The sequence below is a fragment of the Primulina eburnea genome, chromosome 11, assembly GCF_022965805.1.
Source record: "Primulina eburnea isolate SZY01 chromosome 11, ASM2296580v1, whole genome shotgun sequence".
NCBI lineage: Eukaryota > Viridiplantae > Streptophyta > Magnoliopsida > Lamiales > Gesneriaceae > Primulina > Primulina eburnea.
Window position 1 is genome coordinate 39,070,122 of NC_133111.1, and position 15,353 is coordinate 39,085,474.

The window sequence follows — 15,353 nt, forward strand, 5'->3', positions numbered from 1 at the left end:
TTTATCGGTTAGATAGAGTAAATATAAGCTTCCATTTAAATATATATTAACTTTTGTTAGATTTTTTAAAACAAAAAATATTGAATTTTTCTCTTTGTTCTCCAAAATTTTTGTTAATTTTGAAACAAACAAAAATAATCAATTTTAATTCGGTTCAATTTTTTTGTTTAATTTAAATCTATTTTATCAGTCATTTTGATTTTAACTGAAGTTTTGTTCATCTCTAATTTGTAATAGTATTTATTATTGTTCTTTTTAATTTTAAATTCGTTAATATTGTTACTATTATTATTCTTGTTTATTAATACTTAGGTTTTATTATTTAAATAATGTAAAATAAATAGTATTTCTCAAAATATTAAAAAAAATGGCAGGGGCCGGGGTTATTACAAGGGTAAATTAGAGAAAAATACATCTGTGCATGATTTGTTTAAGATTCAGTACCCAACAGAATTTTTTTGTATTTTAGTACCTGACAAAAGACCACCTTAGTTTTTACTACATGTTTAATGTATTTTGACATTTTTACCCTTTTAATTAATAAAAAATATATAAATACTTATTTTTGTTGGACATTTTCTCTTTCCACTCATCAATCCCGATGCATTTGGATGACATGTATATTTAATTTAAATATTTTTTTATTAAAAAAACAAATTCACAACTAATTGAATTTTTTGAAATACTTAGTTTTGCTTGTAAAATACTTAATTTCAATTTTAAAATACTTGATTCAGTAAATGAAATACTCAGAATGTTTATTAAAAACTGGATATTCGAATATGCATTTAAAAAAAAACAAATTCGCAACTAATTGAATTTTTTGAAATACTTAGTTTTACTTGTAAAAATACTTAATTTCAATTTTAAAATACTTGATTTAGTAAATGAAATACTCAGAATGTGTATTAAAAAACTGGATATTCGAGTATGCATTTAAAAAAAAACAAGTTCGCAACTAATTGATTTTTTTGAAATACTTAGTTTTACTTCTGAAATACTTGATTTAAATATTAAAATACTTGATTTAGTAAATGAAATACTCGGAATGTGTATTAAAAAGCTGGATATTCGAACATGCATTAAAAAAAAAAACAAAGTCGCAACTAATTGAATTTTTTGAAATACTTAGTTTTACTTGTGAAATACTTAATTTCAATTTTAAAATACTTGATTTAGTAAATGAAATACTCAGAATGTGTATTAAAAAACTGGATATTCGAGTATGCATATAAAAAAACAAGTTCGCAACCAATTTAATTTTTTGAAATACTTAGTTTTACCTCAGAATGTGTATTAAAAAGCTGGATATTCGAATATGCATTTAAAAAAAAAACAAATTCGTAACTAATTGAATTTTTTGAAATACTTAGTTTTACTTGTGAAATACTTACTTTTAATTTTAAAATAATTGATTTAGTAAATGAAATACTCAGAATGTGTATTAAAAACTGGATATTCGAATATTCATTTTAAAAAAACAAATTCGCAACTAATTTAATTTTTTGAAATACTTAGTTTTACTTGTGAAATAATTAATTTTAATTTTAAAATACTTGATTTAGTAAATGAAATACTCAGAATGTGTATTAAAAAAACTGGATATTCGAATATGCGTTTAAAAAAAATCTCAACTAATTGAATTTTTTGAAATACTTAGTTTTACTTATGAAATACTTAATTTTAAATTTAAAATACTTGATTTAGTAAATGAAATAATTAGAATGTGTATTAAAAAACTGGATATTCGAATATGCATTTAAAAAAAAAAATCGCAACTAATTGATTTTTTTGAAATACTTAATTTTAATTTTAAAATACTTGATTTAGTAAATGAAATACTCATAATGTGTAATAAAAAACTGGATATTGGAATATCCAACGCAAGTTCACCAAATGCTCGCATTTCCATCCAAGATCCATTTGGATGACATGTTCATTTCATTTAATTATTTTTTTATTGTTAAAAAACAAATTCGCAACTAAGCATTGAACTTTTTCAAGTACTTAGTTTTACTTGCGAAATACCTAATTTCGATTTTAAAATAGTTGATTTGGTAAATGAGATACTTAGAATGTATATTAAAATACTGGAAATTCGAATATGCAACGTAAGTTTACCAAATGCTCGCATTCTATCCAAGATGCATTTGGATGACATGTTCATTTTATTTAGAAATTTTCTTTATTTTTTTTGAAAAAAATCGCAACTAAGCAATGAACATTTTGAAATACTTACTTTTATTTGCGAAATACCTAATTTCAATTTTAAATACTTGATTTGGTAATTGAGATACTAATAAAAGTTAATAAAATACTGGATATTCTAGTAGGCAATGTAAGTTCACCAAGAGCTCTCATTTCTATCCAAGATGCATTTAGATTACATGTACATTTCATTTAAATAATTTTTTTAAATTTTTAAAAGAAAAACAAATTCGCAACCAAGCATTGAACTTTTTGAAGCACTTAGTTTTACTTTCCAAATACCTAATTTAAATTTTAAAATACTTGATTTGGTAAATGAAATACTTAGAATGTTGTATTAAAATACTGGATATCGAATATGTAACGTAAGTTCACCAAATGCTCGCATTTCCTTCCAAGATGCATTTGGATGACATGTTCATTTCATTTTAAAATACTTGATTTGGTAAATGAGATACTCAGAATGTGTGTTAAAATACTGGATATTCTAGTAGGCAATGTAAGTTCACCAAGTACTCGCATTTCCATCCAAGATCCATTTGGATGACATGTACATTTCATTTAAATATATTTTTTTATTTTTAAAAGAAAAACAAATTCGCAACTAAGCATTGAACTTTTTCAAGTACTTAGTTTTACTTGCGAAATAATTAATTTCAGTTTTAAAATACTTGATTTGGTAAATGAGATACTCATAATGAGTATTAAAATACTGGATATTCGAATATGTAAAGTAAGTTCACCAAGTACTCACGTTTCCATCCAATATACATTTGGATGACATGTTCAAGGACTTTTTAGCAGCCAAAAAGCTTTGAAAAAGAAAAAAGGCTTAGAGCGAAGATTTAAAGATTTCCGGACAATGTTCTTCGAGAGAATATCTCGTGATAGGAACGAGTAACTAAATCCGTGGATTTACAATTTACAGAGAAATATGAAGTCGGATATACGTCAATAGTCATAGTTCAGTAGGTCGAAAGCTAGTGGATTTAATAAAACGACATGCAATTCACCCTTGATAAATAATTAAAGAGATTTAATTACTTCACTGAGTTGAATTAGTTTGGCGTAGCTTGAGAGGGCGTGTTCAATTGGATATGAAATCTCGTCGAAAGCATAGATCATTGTCGAACGAATTAAGTAGATTAGCGAGAGGTATGTGAACCGAGATTCTCAATAAATTCATTTCTCAATTGAACTTTAATCAATCATTCTAGCTTATTTATTTCATCATTTAATCCTTGAACCATTTCATTGAGTTTTTATTTAATAATCGTAGTAGTAAACAATCATCTGAAGTATCGCTGCTAAAAATTGAATAACTGAGAATAATACCTAATTTACTTGCGAAATACCTAATTTTAATTTTAAAATACTTGATTTGGTAAATGAGATACTCATAATATGTGATAGAATATTGGATATTCGAATATGCAACGTAAATTTAGTCATGATTGGTTTTTTCAACTAAGATTCATTAGAATACTTATTAATGTCATTTAAAGAAATGAAACAGTTCATTACTGATCGTGGAGTAAGAGTAAGTTGTTTGTAGATCAAAATAAGCACTTACTTTTAACAAAAATATAGTAGCATACTTGTCCCGGAGTAAAACTAAGTTCTTTATTTGTATACCAAAATAAATTGTTATTTTTATTTCATGAGAAGTGATGAGCAATGTATTTGTTAAAATTTCATTTGCATTGAAATTGTATTATAATGCATATTCGAATATCCAGTATTTTATTATCTATTTTAAGTATCTCATTTATAAAATCAAGTATTTTGAAACTAAAATTAGGTACTTATCAAGTAAACTAAGTATTTTAAAAGTTTCATGCTTAGTTGGGAATTTGATATTTTTTTTTTTTTTACAAAATAGATATCACATGAGAAGAATATGTCATCCAAATGTATCTTCCGAGGAAAGACTAACACTTGGTGAACTTACGTCGCATATTCGAATATCCAGTATTTTAATACTCATTCTGAGTATCTTATTTACCAAATCAAGTATTTTAAAATTGAAATTAGATATTTCGCAAGTAAAACTAAGTACTTCAAAAAGTTCAATGCTTAGTTACGAATTTATTTTTTTAACAATAAAAAAATAATTAAATGAAATGAACATGTCATCCAAATGCATCTTGGATGGAAATGTGAGCATTTGGTGAACTTACGTCGCATATTCGAATATCCAGTATTTTAATACAACATTCTGAGTATTTCATTTACCAAATCAAGTATTTTAAAATGAAATGAACATGTCATCCAAATGCATTTTGGATGGAGATGCGAGAATTTGGTGAACTTACGTTACATATTCGAATATTCAGTATTTTAATACAGCATTCTAAATATTTGATTTACCAAATCAAGTATTTTAAAATTGAAATTAAGTATTTGGCAAGTAAAATTAAGTACTTCAAAAAATTCAATGCTTAGTTGCGAATTTCTTTTTCTTTTAAAAATTAAAAAAATATATTTAAATGAAAAGTACATGTAATCTAAATGCATTTTGGATAGAAATGCGAGCACTTGGTGAACTTACATTGTCTACTAGAATATCCATTATTTTATTAACTTTTATGAGTATCTCAATTAGCAAATAAAGTATTTAAAATTGAAATTTGGTATTTCGCAAATAAAAGTAAGTACTTCAAAATGTTCAATGCTTGGTTGCGAATTTTTTTTTAAAAAATAAAGAAAATATCTAAATAAAATGAACATGTCATCCAAATGCATCTTGGATAGAATGCGAGCATTTGGTGAACTTACGTTGCATATTCGAATTTCCAGTATTTTAATACCCATTCTGAGTATCTTATTTACCAAATCAACTATTTTAAAATCGAAATTAGGTATTTCGCAAGTAAAACTAAGTACTTGAAAAAATTCAATGCTTAGTTGCGAAATTGTTTTTTTAACAATAAAAAAAATAATTAAATGAAATGAACATGTCATACAAATGGATCTTGGATGGAAATGCGAGCATTTGGTGAACTTGCGTTGGATATTCCAATATCCAGTTTTTTAATACACATTCTGAGTAATTCATTTACTCAAGTATTCTAAAATTAAAATTAAGTATTTCATAAGAAAAACTAAGTATTTCAAAAAAGTCAATTAGTTGGGATTTTTTTTAATGCATATTCGAATATCTAGTTTTTTAATACACATTCTGATTATTTCATTTACTAAATCAAGTATTTTAAAATTAAAATTAAGTATTTCATAAGTAAAACTAAGTATTTCAAAAAATTCAAATAGTTGCGATTTTTTTTAAATGCATATTCGAATATCCAGTTTTTTAATACACATTCTGAGTATTTCATTTACTAAATCAAGTATTTTAAAATTAAAAGTAATTATTTTACAAGTAAAACTAAGTATTTCAAAAAATTCAATTAGTTGCGAATTTGTTTTTTTTTTAAATGAATATTCGAATATCCAGTTTTTAATACACATTCTGATTATTTCATTTACTAAATCAAGTATTTTAAAATTAAAAGTAAGTATTTCACAAGTAAAACTAAGTATTTCAAAAAATTCAATTAGTTGCGAATTTGTTTTTTTAAATGCATATTCGAATATCCAGTTTTTAATACACATTCTGAGGTAAAACTAAGTATTTCAAAAAATTCATTAGTTGCGGACTTGTTTTTTTTTTAAATGCATACTCGAATATCCAGTTTTTTAATACACATTTTGAGTATTTCATTTACTAAATCAAGTATTTTAAAATTGAAATTAAGTATTTCACAAATAAAACTAAGTATTTCAAAAAATTCAATTAGTTGCAAATTTGTTTTTTTTTTTAAATGCATATTCGAATATCCAGCTTTTTAATACACATTCTGAGTATTTTATTTACTAAATCAAGTATTTTAATATTTAAATTAAGTATTTCATAAGTAAAACTAAGTATTTCAAAAAATTCAATTAGTTGCGAACTTGTTTTTTTTTTAAATGAATAATCGAATATCCAGTTTTTTAATACACATTCTGAGTATTTCTTTACTAAATCAAGTATTTTAAAATTTAAATTAAGTATTTCACAAGTAAAACTAAGTATTTCAAAAAATTCAATTAGTTGCGAATTTGTTTTTTTTTAATGCATATTCGAATATCCAGTTTTTAATAAACATTCTGAGTATTTCATTTACTGAATCAAGTATTTTAAAATTGAAACTAAGTATTTCACAAGCAAAACTAAGTATTTCAAAAAATTCAATTAGTTGTGAATTTGTTTTTTTAATAAAAAAATATTTAAATTAAATATACATGTCATCCAAATGCATCGGGATTAATGAGTGGAAAGAGAAAATGTCCAACAAAAATAAGTATTTATATATTTTTTATTAATTAAAAGGGTAAAAATGTAAAAATACATTAAACATATAGTAAAAACTAAGGTGGTCTTTTGTCAGGTACTAAAATACAAAAAAATTCTGTTGGGTACTGAATCTTAAACAAATCATGCACAGATGTATTTTTCTCTAATTTACCGTTATTACAATTACAAAATTATTAAAAAAACAATTTTTTTTCTTTTTTTTGGTCTTAAATGATTAAAAATCCCCAAAAGTCACGTCTATAATATATTTACCTGTACCGCCGGACGAGGTGAGGTGGGAGACTAGAACATTATGTCGGCGCTTCCGGACGAGCTGTGGAGAAGAATAATGGAAATCGGAATCCAATCGGGAACCCTTGCTTGCGCTGACCTCTGTCGCCTTTCCATTGTCTGTCGCAGCTTCTGCTTGTTAGCCGCCGACAATTCTCTCTGGTCGCGTCTTCTCTTTTCCGACTTCCCTTCCTCTCGAAATGATCTTAATTTGAAGATTAACGACGTCTCATCTTCCGATGCCGATGCCAAGCTCAAGAGACTCTACAAAGTGAGGTATTTTTGTTACTTTTTACTTGAAATTATTCAATTGTTTCACCACTCATGTAGGCGGCTTATCGCTTTACAGAAATTGACTCTTGAGAGATTAAATTTCGTTAAAAAATTCATTTTACCGTCAGAAAAAGGCTAATCGATGATCCCTGTTATTTTGTAGGGTGCAAGTTTAATCCTTTTTGTGGCTATTATCATTCCAACGTGATAGATATTAACTCGAAATTTTTGTTTAATTTAACTGTATATTCATATGGAAGAGTTTATGAAGATGCAACTAGCTACTTGTCTGTTTTCTGTTTGATTTTATTTGTCGATAAAGTTATGCCTTTAAATTGTAATATGTGGAGGGTGTGTGACATTGACTGACTGGTTTAAAGTAATTTGTTAGATATGAGTCCGACAGAAACCAGAAGCGCCAACAGCAGATTTGTGCTGTTTTGAAATTAGAGGGCAAAGTAGCGGAGCATTTGGGTAAAATTCAGAGGATTGAACTTCATATTTTAGAGGAGAAAGATAAGTTGAATAAAGCAGATGCTGAACTAAAATATTTATGCCAAGTCAGGTGACAAACTATTTTAATCTTGGAAACTCATGAAGCTATCGCGCAAGTATTGTTATTTTCTTTGTAATTTTTTTGAATGTTGATATTTAACAATCCTTGTAAAGAACTGAAGAACACGAGCGTAGCTCAATGAGCTAAAAGGAATCTTATTTCAGTTATTGAACTAACAGCTGTACAAGGCTTATATACAATAAATGAAAAGAGCTAAGAAACGTGTTTCCAAATACTACAAAATAAAATCGTGTTTGAGTACAATTAACACTCCCCCTTCAAGCTTGGTGTGAATGTGAACAGGAAGCTTGAATTAAACAAAAACATTGATATGCAAAAAACATTTATCTATACAACAAGCTAGAATTGGTATGACTCCCCCTTCAAGGTTGATGATGGTCATAGACACCTAGAAGCCCAAGTAAGTAGGCATGTTGAGCCTTCCCCAAACTCTTCATTGAAATGTCGCCAAGTTCTTGATGTGTAGGAATGTATTGAGTGCGTATAAGGCCTTCTTTGATCTTCTCACGAACCAAATGACAATCAATCTCTATATGTTTGGCCCGCTCATGATATACTGGATTTGCACCAATGTGGATGGCAGCCATATTATCACAAAACAATGTTGTAGGTTCACGAATCTGAACTCCCATGTCACGTAAAAGATCAACAATCCAGATGATTTCACAAGTGGTGGTTGTCATGGCATGGTATTCTGCTTCCGTAGATGAACGTGAAACAGTGTTCTGTTTCTTGGATTTCCAAGATAGGAGGGACGCCCCCAGTTTAGTACAATAACCAGTAACAGAACGATGGGTCATGGGGCAAGCAGCCCAATCCGAATCACAGTATGCAGTAAGAGAAAAAGAGGCAGAAGGCCTTATCATGATACCTTGGCCTGGGTTTCTTTTAAGGTACCTAACAAATCGAATGGCAGCATCCATGTAAGACTTCTTCGGAGCATGCATGATTGGCTTAAAGATTGGACTGCATAACAAATGTCAGGTCGAGTTATGGTTAGGTATATCAACCGACCAACCAAGCGTTGATATTCATTCGGGTCAATGAGTAAAACATCTTCAGAAACATTTCTGCGATCTTGTGCATACTAAAATCAATTTCATGGCTAGTGAACTTCTTGTTTTGCTCCATAGGTGTATCAAACGACCTGACCCTTGCCATACCTGTGTTAGCGATAAGTTCCAAAGCATACTTCCGTTGATTAAGGTAAATGCCCTATTTGGAACGGGTCACTTCAATGCCTAAGAAATATTTGAGAATCCCAAGGTCTTTAAGTTGCAACTTGGAATTAAGGAACATTTTCAGGTTCTGGATTGCTGTCACACTGCTCTGTGTGATGACAATGTCATCAACATACACAACAAACAAAGTAATTGAAGCATCATCAGGTTCAAAGAACAAGGAATGATCATGTTGAAATCGACAGTAACCACATTCAATTATTACATTTGAGAATTTCGTATTCCATTGCCGAGAAGCCTGTTTTAGACCGTATAATGATTTATTCAACTAGCAAACCTTGCTTTCTCCCTGAGGCCTGAACTTTGTATCTCTGTGGAAGATTCATGTAAATATCCTCATCCAAATCCCCTTGGAGGAATGCATTGGTCACATCCATTCGAAAGAGAGGCCAATTATTCAGCAAAATTTGGCTCTTTATATTCATGTAGCTGTCATTAAGTCCCATTAGGAACTGAAAGAGCCTTTGCTGCTGTTCGTGCTCCAAATATCTCTTAACATCATCACACTCACATGAAGGCAAGATCACAAGAGCCGAATATTCATCCCAAAATTGCTTAAGCTTACAGTAATATGTTGATATAGTACTATTACCTCGGGTTAGCCATCCAATTTCTCTATGCAATGAGAAGATTCGCGATCCATTATCTTGTCAAATTGCTCCTTCAGATCAATCCACACTGCTGGAGCATCTGACGCGTAGATTATTCCACCGAAAATCTCCTTTGAGACTGTATTCATTATCCATGACAGTGCAAGCGTGTCGCATCGTTCCCATTGAAGTGAATTTTGGCTACCTACGGGTGGTCTTCGACAACTTCCATCTATCAACGTGATTTTGTTATTTGCCCGTAGTGCGATCAGCATAGCTCTGCTCCAAACACCATAGTTTTCCACGCCAATTAGCGGATCAGTGACCAAATTTATGCCCCGAGTATCGGATGGGTGAATATACAACGGATCGTTGAAATTGCAGTTGTTAGCCATGAACTCGCTGGAAGAAATCACTGTAGATTTGCTTGTACAGCTACTCAATTGAGCAATTGATCTTGAAACAAAAACAATGCCCTAGGTTTGAGTACAATTAACATCGAATGGCCTTTCACTAGGGCTTGATTGGTGATGTTTATGTTAATATTTGGAAGTGATGCTAGGTTCCATTTTCAGCCAGAAATTGGATGAGGCATTAGTATTCATTTTGTTGTGAAAACTGAATGATACCATTAGTGGGATGATTGTTCAGGGGTTAATGTTTAGAACTCAGAATATTAGGTAATTGTTTTGTAGCCTATCTATTAGTTAGTCTGGGATTTTTTTATCTAGAGAAGTTTCAATAATGGAGGTTATGTTAATTGTATCTCAAAATTGATTTTAATACCTATGTCCTCACGAAGGCTGCAATTTTTCTGTCAAGCTTTGAATTTGGCATAGTTGTCAAAGACGCACCAGGTGCTGGCCATTGCTTCCAGGCACATCCTAGGTGTACTTGCATTTCCCAGGCCTTAAGACCAGGCTCAGGTGCGCCTGGGTCAGGGCTTGGTGTCTTCCCTTTTCTATGGTTTTTATTTTATTTTATATAATAGAGATAGGGTTTAATACTCAAGTTACCACAGTAGCTCAACGTAAAGCCTATAGCCACAAGAAAAAATCCATGACTCATGAAATATTGGATTCAAATCCCACTTGTGTAGGTGGTGTAGGTAGTTTAAATGGGGAATATGTCACCCCCATTGTATCAAAAAAAATTCCATGATGGCGGTGGCAGATGGTTATGGTAGTTTTTAGTTCTTAGCCGTGTTAGGCTGATTTTTGCTCTTATATTTGATTTAATTTTGTAATAGTTCTAGTCACTGAAATTTATTATTTTAATTTTGGGGTACATGTTCATCACTAATGTGCGAGAAACATAATTTATTGCTATTAATCATAATTCAAGATTTATAATTGATTCAAAACAAGTTATTGTTAATTATTAATTTGATAATTTACTGTTCATGCTGTTTATAATTGTAAATGTAGATGAAATTAATTTAGTGTTAGTGAACTTGATTCATAAATCATGGCTAAAAGTTTTATTAAATCTTTTGTTTGTTTAAATATGTGTATGGTTATTTGATTAAATATTGATGAAGATTTGACTTTTTAGCTTTTCTAATTTTTAAATCGGTTGGTTGTGTTTAAATTTGATTGAGAATTATGTGGGTGTGTAACTATGAAATTTGGAGTCTTGGATTTGATTTGGTTATTTTTAGCCTTATAGTTTGTGTCCTCCATTCGGTTTGATTCACTTTCACATTTAATTTTTCTTATGCGCCCTTTCAAATCAGTGACAAAAAGTTAAATCATCCTTCCTGATTTTTGGCTTCCTAATAAGTAATAACTGACTCGTTGCATTCGGCCCAATTAGGCATGCTTCTGTTGCATTGAATGTTTGGCAGCCCGAGGTTATTCGAGCCAGGCAAGAGCAGATGATTCGGCAATGCACTGTACCTGTTAAATCTCGAATCAAGATACTTGATATGGAGCTTAACTCTTGCAAACATCAGATTGCATGTCTTCGGAAGAGCCTCGTGAGCCTTGGATTTTCTACTGATATAGTGTTGCACACTGACTCTAATCGTTCACGCCTTATTTCCGCTATCTTCTCATACTTTTTTGCAGATCATTGAAAAGAGAAGGCTATGTGAAGCCGAGGAAAAGTTGGCTTCCCTAAAATATCACCCATTACAGGATGTTGAAGCTTCTAGTCTCAGATCAGGCGAGCGTAGAATTACGAATAAAAAGTTGAAACTTTCCACAACTTTGAAGTTGTAAGTTGTGTCCTGTTTGTAGTTTGTACACTGTCCACCGTGTGGAAAAAACATATCGAAAGGGAAATTATATCAGAACTATTTTTTAGCCTTGAATTTTGTTGAAGAGACTTTTATTTCTAGAATTCAGATCCATTTTAATTGAAGAATCCACATTTCAGTCCAGTCCAGTCCAGTCCAGTGCTGGGCATGTAAAACCGCAGAAGATTGCCAACTAGTGCTGGCCCAAATGATGGCCAGGTTGGTTAAATAGAGCATACTAGGAAGTGGTGGGGGCCCTGGCAGAAATCCAAAAGTATGTGAGGGTATTATAGTCTTCGTACCGTCAATAATGAACTACGGGGATGAATTAGTTTATTCCATCCAACATCAAATAAATAGCTTGCCCTGTTACGTTGCATGTGCATGATCTTTAAAGTGGGTTAAAAATATTTACTCATTTTCAAAACTTCCAGTTCTAACCAGTTTTAACTTATATATATATATATATATTCAAAACTTCCAGTTCTAACTTTTATTTGAGACACAGTATATATATTTAAGTTATAACTGTGTCTCAAATAAAAGTTAGAACTGGAAGTTTTGAAAATGAGTAAATATTTTTCACCTTCTTTAAAGATCTATATATATAAGGGTGAAAAATATTTTACTCATTTTCAAAACTTCCAGTTCTAACTTTTATTTGAGTTGGAAATTCGTATTTAATCCCAATAGGCTTTGTAAAATATTTGACAATATAACAAAATAAGCACAAAGTCTAAAAAAAAAAAAAGACGACGAAACCTTTCGGCATCGAGTATGGTTTGATTTATTTCCAAGCTAACAATTATGACAGTAACAAAATACAACAATGTTGTCTCCAGTTAAACTACATATCTATGTCAGTGATCAGAGAATATTGTTAATATAACCCATGGTCGTCCATTAGACTCATTATTATTATTATTATTATTATTATTATTATTATTATTATTATATTGAATGTAGGATCATTATGATAGCTAAAGTGAAAAGGTGTAGAGGTTAGCCCATTTTTCCTCATCATGTATATAAGCTATAGATAGGACCCCAACAACCAACACTGCACATACTCCCATGTCTCTATAATCCCCAGAATCAACAATACAAACATAGAAAAAGGGAAAAATGGGGAGGCCACCATGTTGTGATAAAGTTGGGATCAAGAAAGGTCCATGGACTCCTGAAGAAGACATCATCTTAGTCTCCTACATTCAAGAACACGGTCCAGGGAATTGGAGAGCTGTGCCCACTAATACCGGTATGTATATATGTGTATACACACACTATCCCGATTTCGTCTTCAGTATAGATTTCTGGAACAACCTCAATCCGGGTTTACGTTGGTTCTTGTTTTCAAGGCACGTCGACTAGTATTTGAAAGAAAATCTTGAATGATTGTTTCCATCTTTTCTTTTAACCAAGGTTTGTCAAGGTGCAGCAAGAGTTGCAGGCTCAGGTGGACTAATTACCTAAGGCCAGGGATCAAGAGAGGAAATTTCACCTCACATGAAGAAGGGATGATCATTCATCTTCAAGCTTTATTGGGTAACAAGTAATGTTCCTAATTATATTAATTATACATTCCTTACATATGAGTGAAATTTACTTATTGATGTTTCTCTATTATCTAATACATATACTGATTGAATCTTGGATAGTCAAATCAGTGTAAAAGAGAAATTCGTGTCACACTTTATCTTTAATGATGTATAGATGGGCTGCTATTGCGACATACTTGCCACTGAGAACAGATAATGACATCAAGAACTACTGGAACACTCACTTGAAGAAAAAGTTGACGAAATTTCAGACTGGTATGAATCATTCCCAAATGTTATCTGATCATTCAGCAGCTGATTATCCTCAACTCATGTCAGAAAGATGTGGTGATCAACGCAAAACGGATAGCCATATCTTTAGCAATCAGCATTCCAGCTCAAGCGAAAAAATTTCGTCGCTATACGCTTCTAGCGCAGATAACATATCAAGACTTCTACAAGGATGGATGAGATCGTCCCCTCAGCCTAACAACACTTTCCACATTGACAAATTCCAAAACTGTTCGAGTTCAGACAAATTTCAAACTGAAGCTTCATTTCAAGGTTTCATTCCCCCGCAGATCGAACATCATGATCAGGGAAAGAATGGCGATAGTATTCCAAGTGATGAATTGGAACATATTTGTCATCTCATCATCTATATCGTGATTCTAGCCAAAAGGGTTATGAGAACAATGAATTTCTTGACAATCAAAAGGCTCCGAAATTCGAAATCTACGATCATCCTCCATTGTCATTTCTTGAGAACTGGCTATTCGATGAAGGTGTAAGTTCAGTTGAAGAAGTGATGGATCAAATCCCAATTATGTTCTAACTGAAATGGCGAGAGAAGACAAGAAAATAACTGGTTGTGTCTTACTTCAGTTTCCCATGTTTGTGTATTAATTAATATGCAAACAATAGTATCTTAATCTGTTCAGATTTCTCGTTTCTAAATAAGGTATAATCTTCTGTTCTTTTTAATCATATGAATAACACACATTACTAATAACAACGTGTGTTATTCATGTGATTAAATAGAAACAAAGGATGAAATACATTTGAACTAGAGGAATCTATCTAAATTTCATTCAGTAATCTTTTGTCAGGTTCCTTTCAAGAAAGTTGTATTTTTCTGTACGTTTTCTTATTTTAGTTTACTTTTTTTCGTTTTAACAAATTGATACGAGTTGATTACATATCTTTGTTTCATTCAACGTTCGAAAGGTTCATTCATGCTAACGATTAAAACAAAATTTTAATTACTTGGCTGTCGAGAGGAGTTAAGTTTTGCCAATTTTTCTTTTTGAAAGCTAAGTTTATCTTGCCCAAAAAATTTCACACTTTATAAAACACAGTTACATGTGCTGCACAATAAAACATATATTCAATGTCGCCACAAAATATAATGAAAATTGGTGTACCATTCCTTGCCAAATTGAATGACACTAAATCATAATAAATTTAGTGTCTAATTCGAAAATAGGTTTAATTCTTGGTTTAACTATTATTTCATGATATATAATATATATATATATATATATATATATATATATATATATATATATATATATATATATATATATATATATATATATATATATATATATATATATATAGTGGGTCTCACGTGAGACCGTCTAACGGATCTTAATCTGTGAGACGGGTCAATGGGTCTCACGTGAGACCGTCTCACGGATATTAATCTGTGAGACGGTTCAATCCTACCGATATTCACAATAAAAAGTAATACTCTTAGCATAAAAAGTAATATTTTTTATGGATGACACCAAAAAGCGATCTGTCTCACAAATACGACCGTGAGACAGTCTTACACAATTTTTACAATTTTATATATATATATATATATATATATATATATATATATATATATATATATATATTATACTTGTCTCAATGTAGTATAATTAAAATTTAACAATATTAACATCATCATCAATTATAATATATAAAAAATAATATTAATTTGGTTGACATGTGGCACACGACGAAGAGGCCAATAAATAACAAAGTGTGCCCCGGCCATATATTATTTCAAT

The 15,353-nt window shown here is 30.5% G+C and overlaps 2 protein-coding genes across 2 annotated transcripts; both read left to right on the forward strand.

Moving 5' to 3' along the window:
- The first annotated feature begins 6,792 nt into the window (after positions 1 to 6,792).
- Positions 6,793 to 11,883, forward strand: LOC140805918 (F-box protein SKIP24). Its single transcript, XM_073162289.1, has 4 exons — positions 6,793 to 7,111; positions 7,500 to 7,673; positions 11,332 to 11,494; positions 11,586 to 11,883. Exons 1-4 carry the CDS (start codon positions 6,858 to 6,860, stop codon positions 11,736 to 11,738), a joined length of 744 nt encoding a protein of 247 aa, XP_073018390.1. The 5' UTR covers positions 6,793 to 6,857; the 3' UTR covers positions 11,739 to 11,883.
- A 638-nt stretch (positions 11,884 to 12,521) lies between these two features.
- LOC140804681 (transcription factor MYB60) lies at positions 12,522 to 14,375 on the forward strand. The gene is made up of 3 exons (XM_073160771.1): positions 12,522 to 13,013; positions 13,178 to 13,307; positions 13,469 to 14,375. Exons 1-3 carry the CDS (start codon positions 12,881 to 12,883, stop codon positions 14,082 to 14,084), a joined length of 879 nt encoding a protein of 292 aa, XP_073016872.1. The 5' UTR covers positions 12,522 to 12,880; the 3' UTR covers positions 14,085 to 14,375.
- Positions 14,376 to 15,353: the final 978 nt, after the last annotated feature.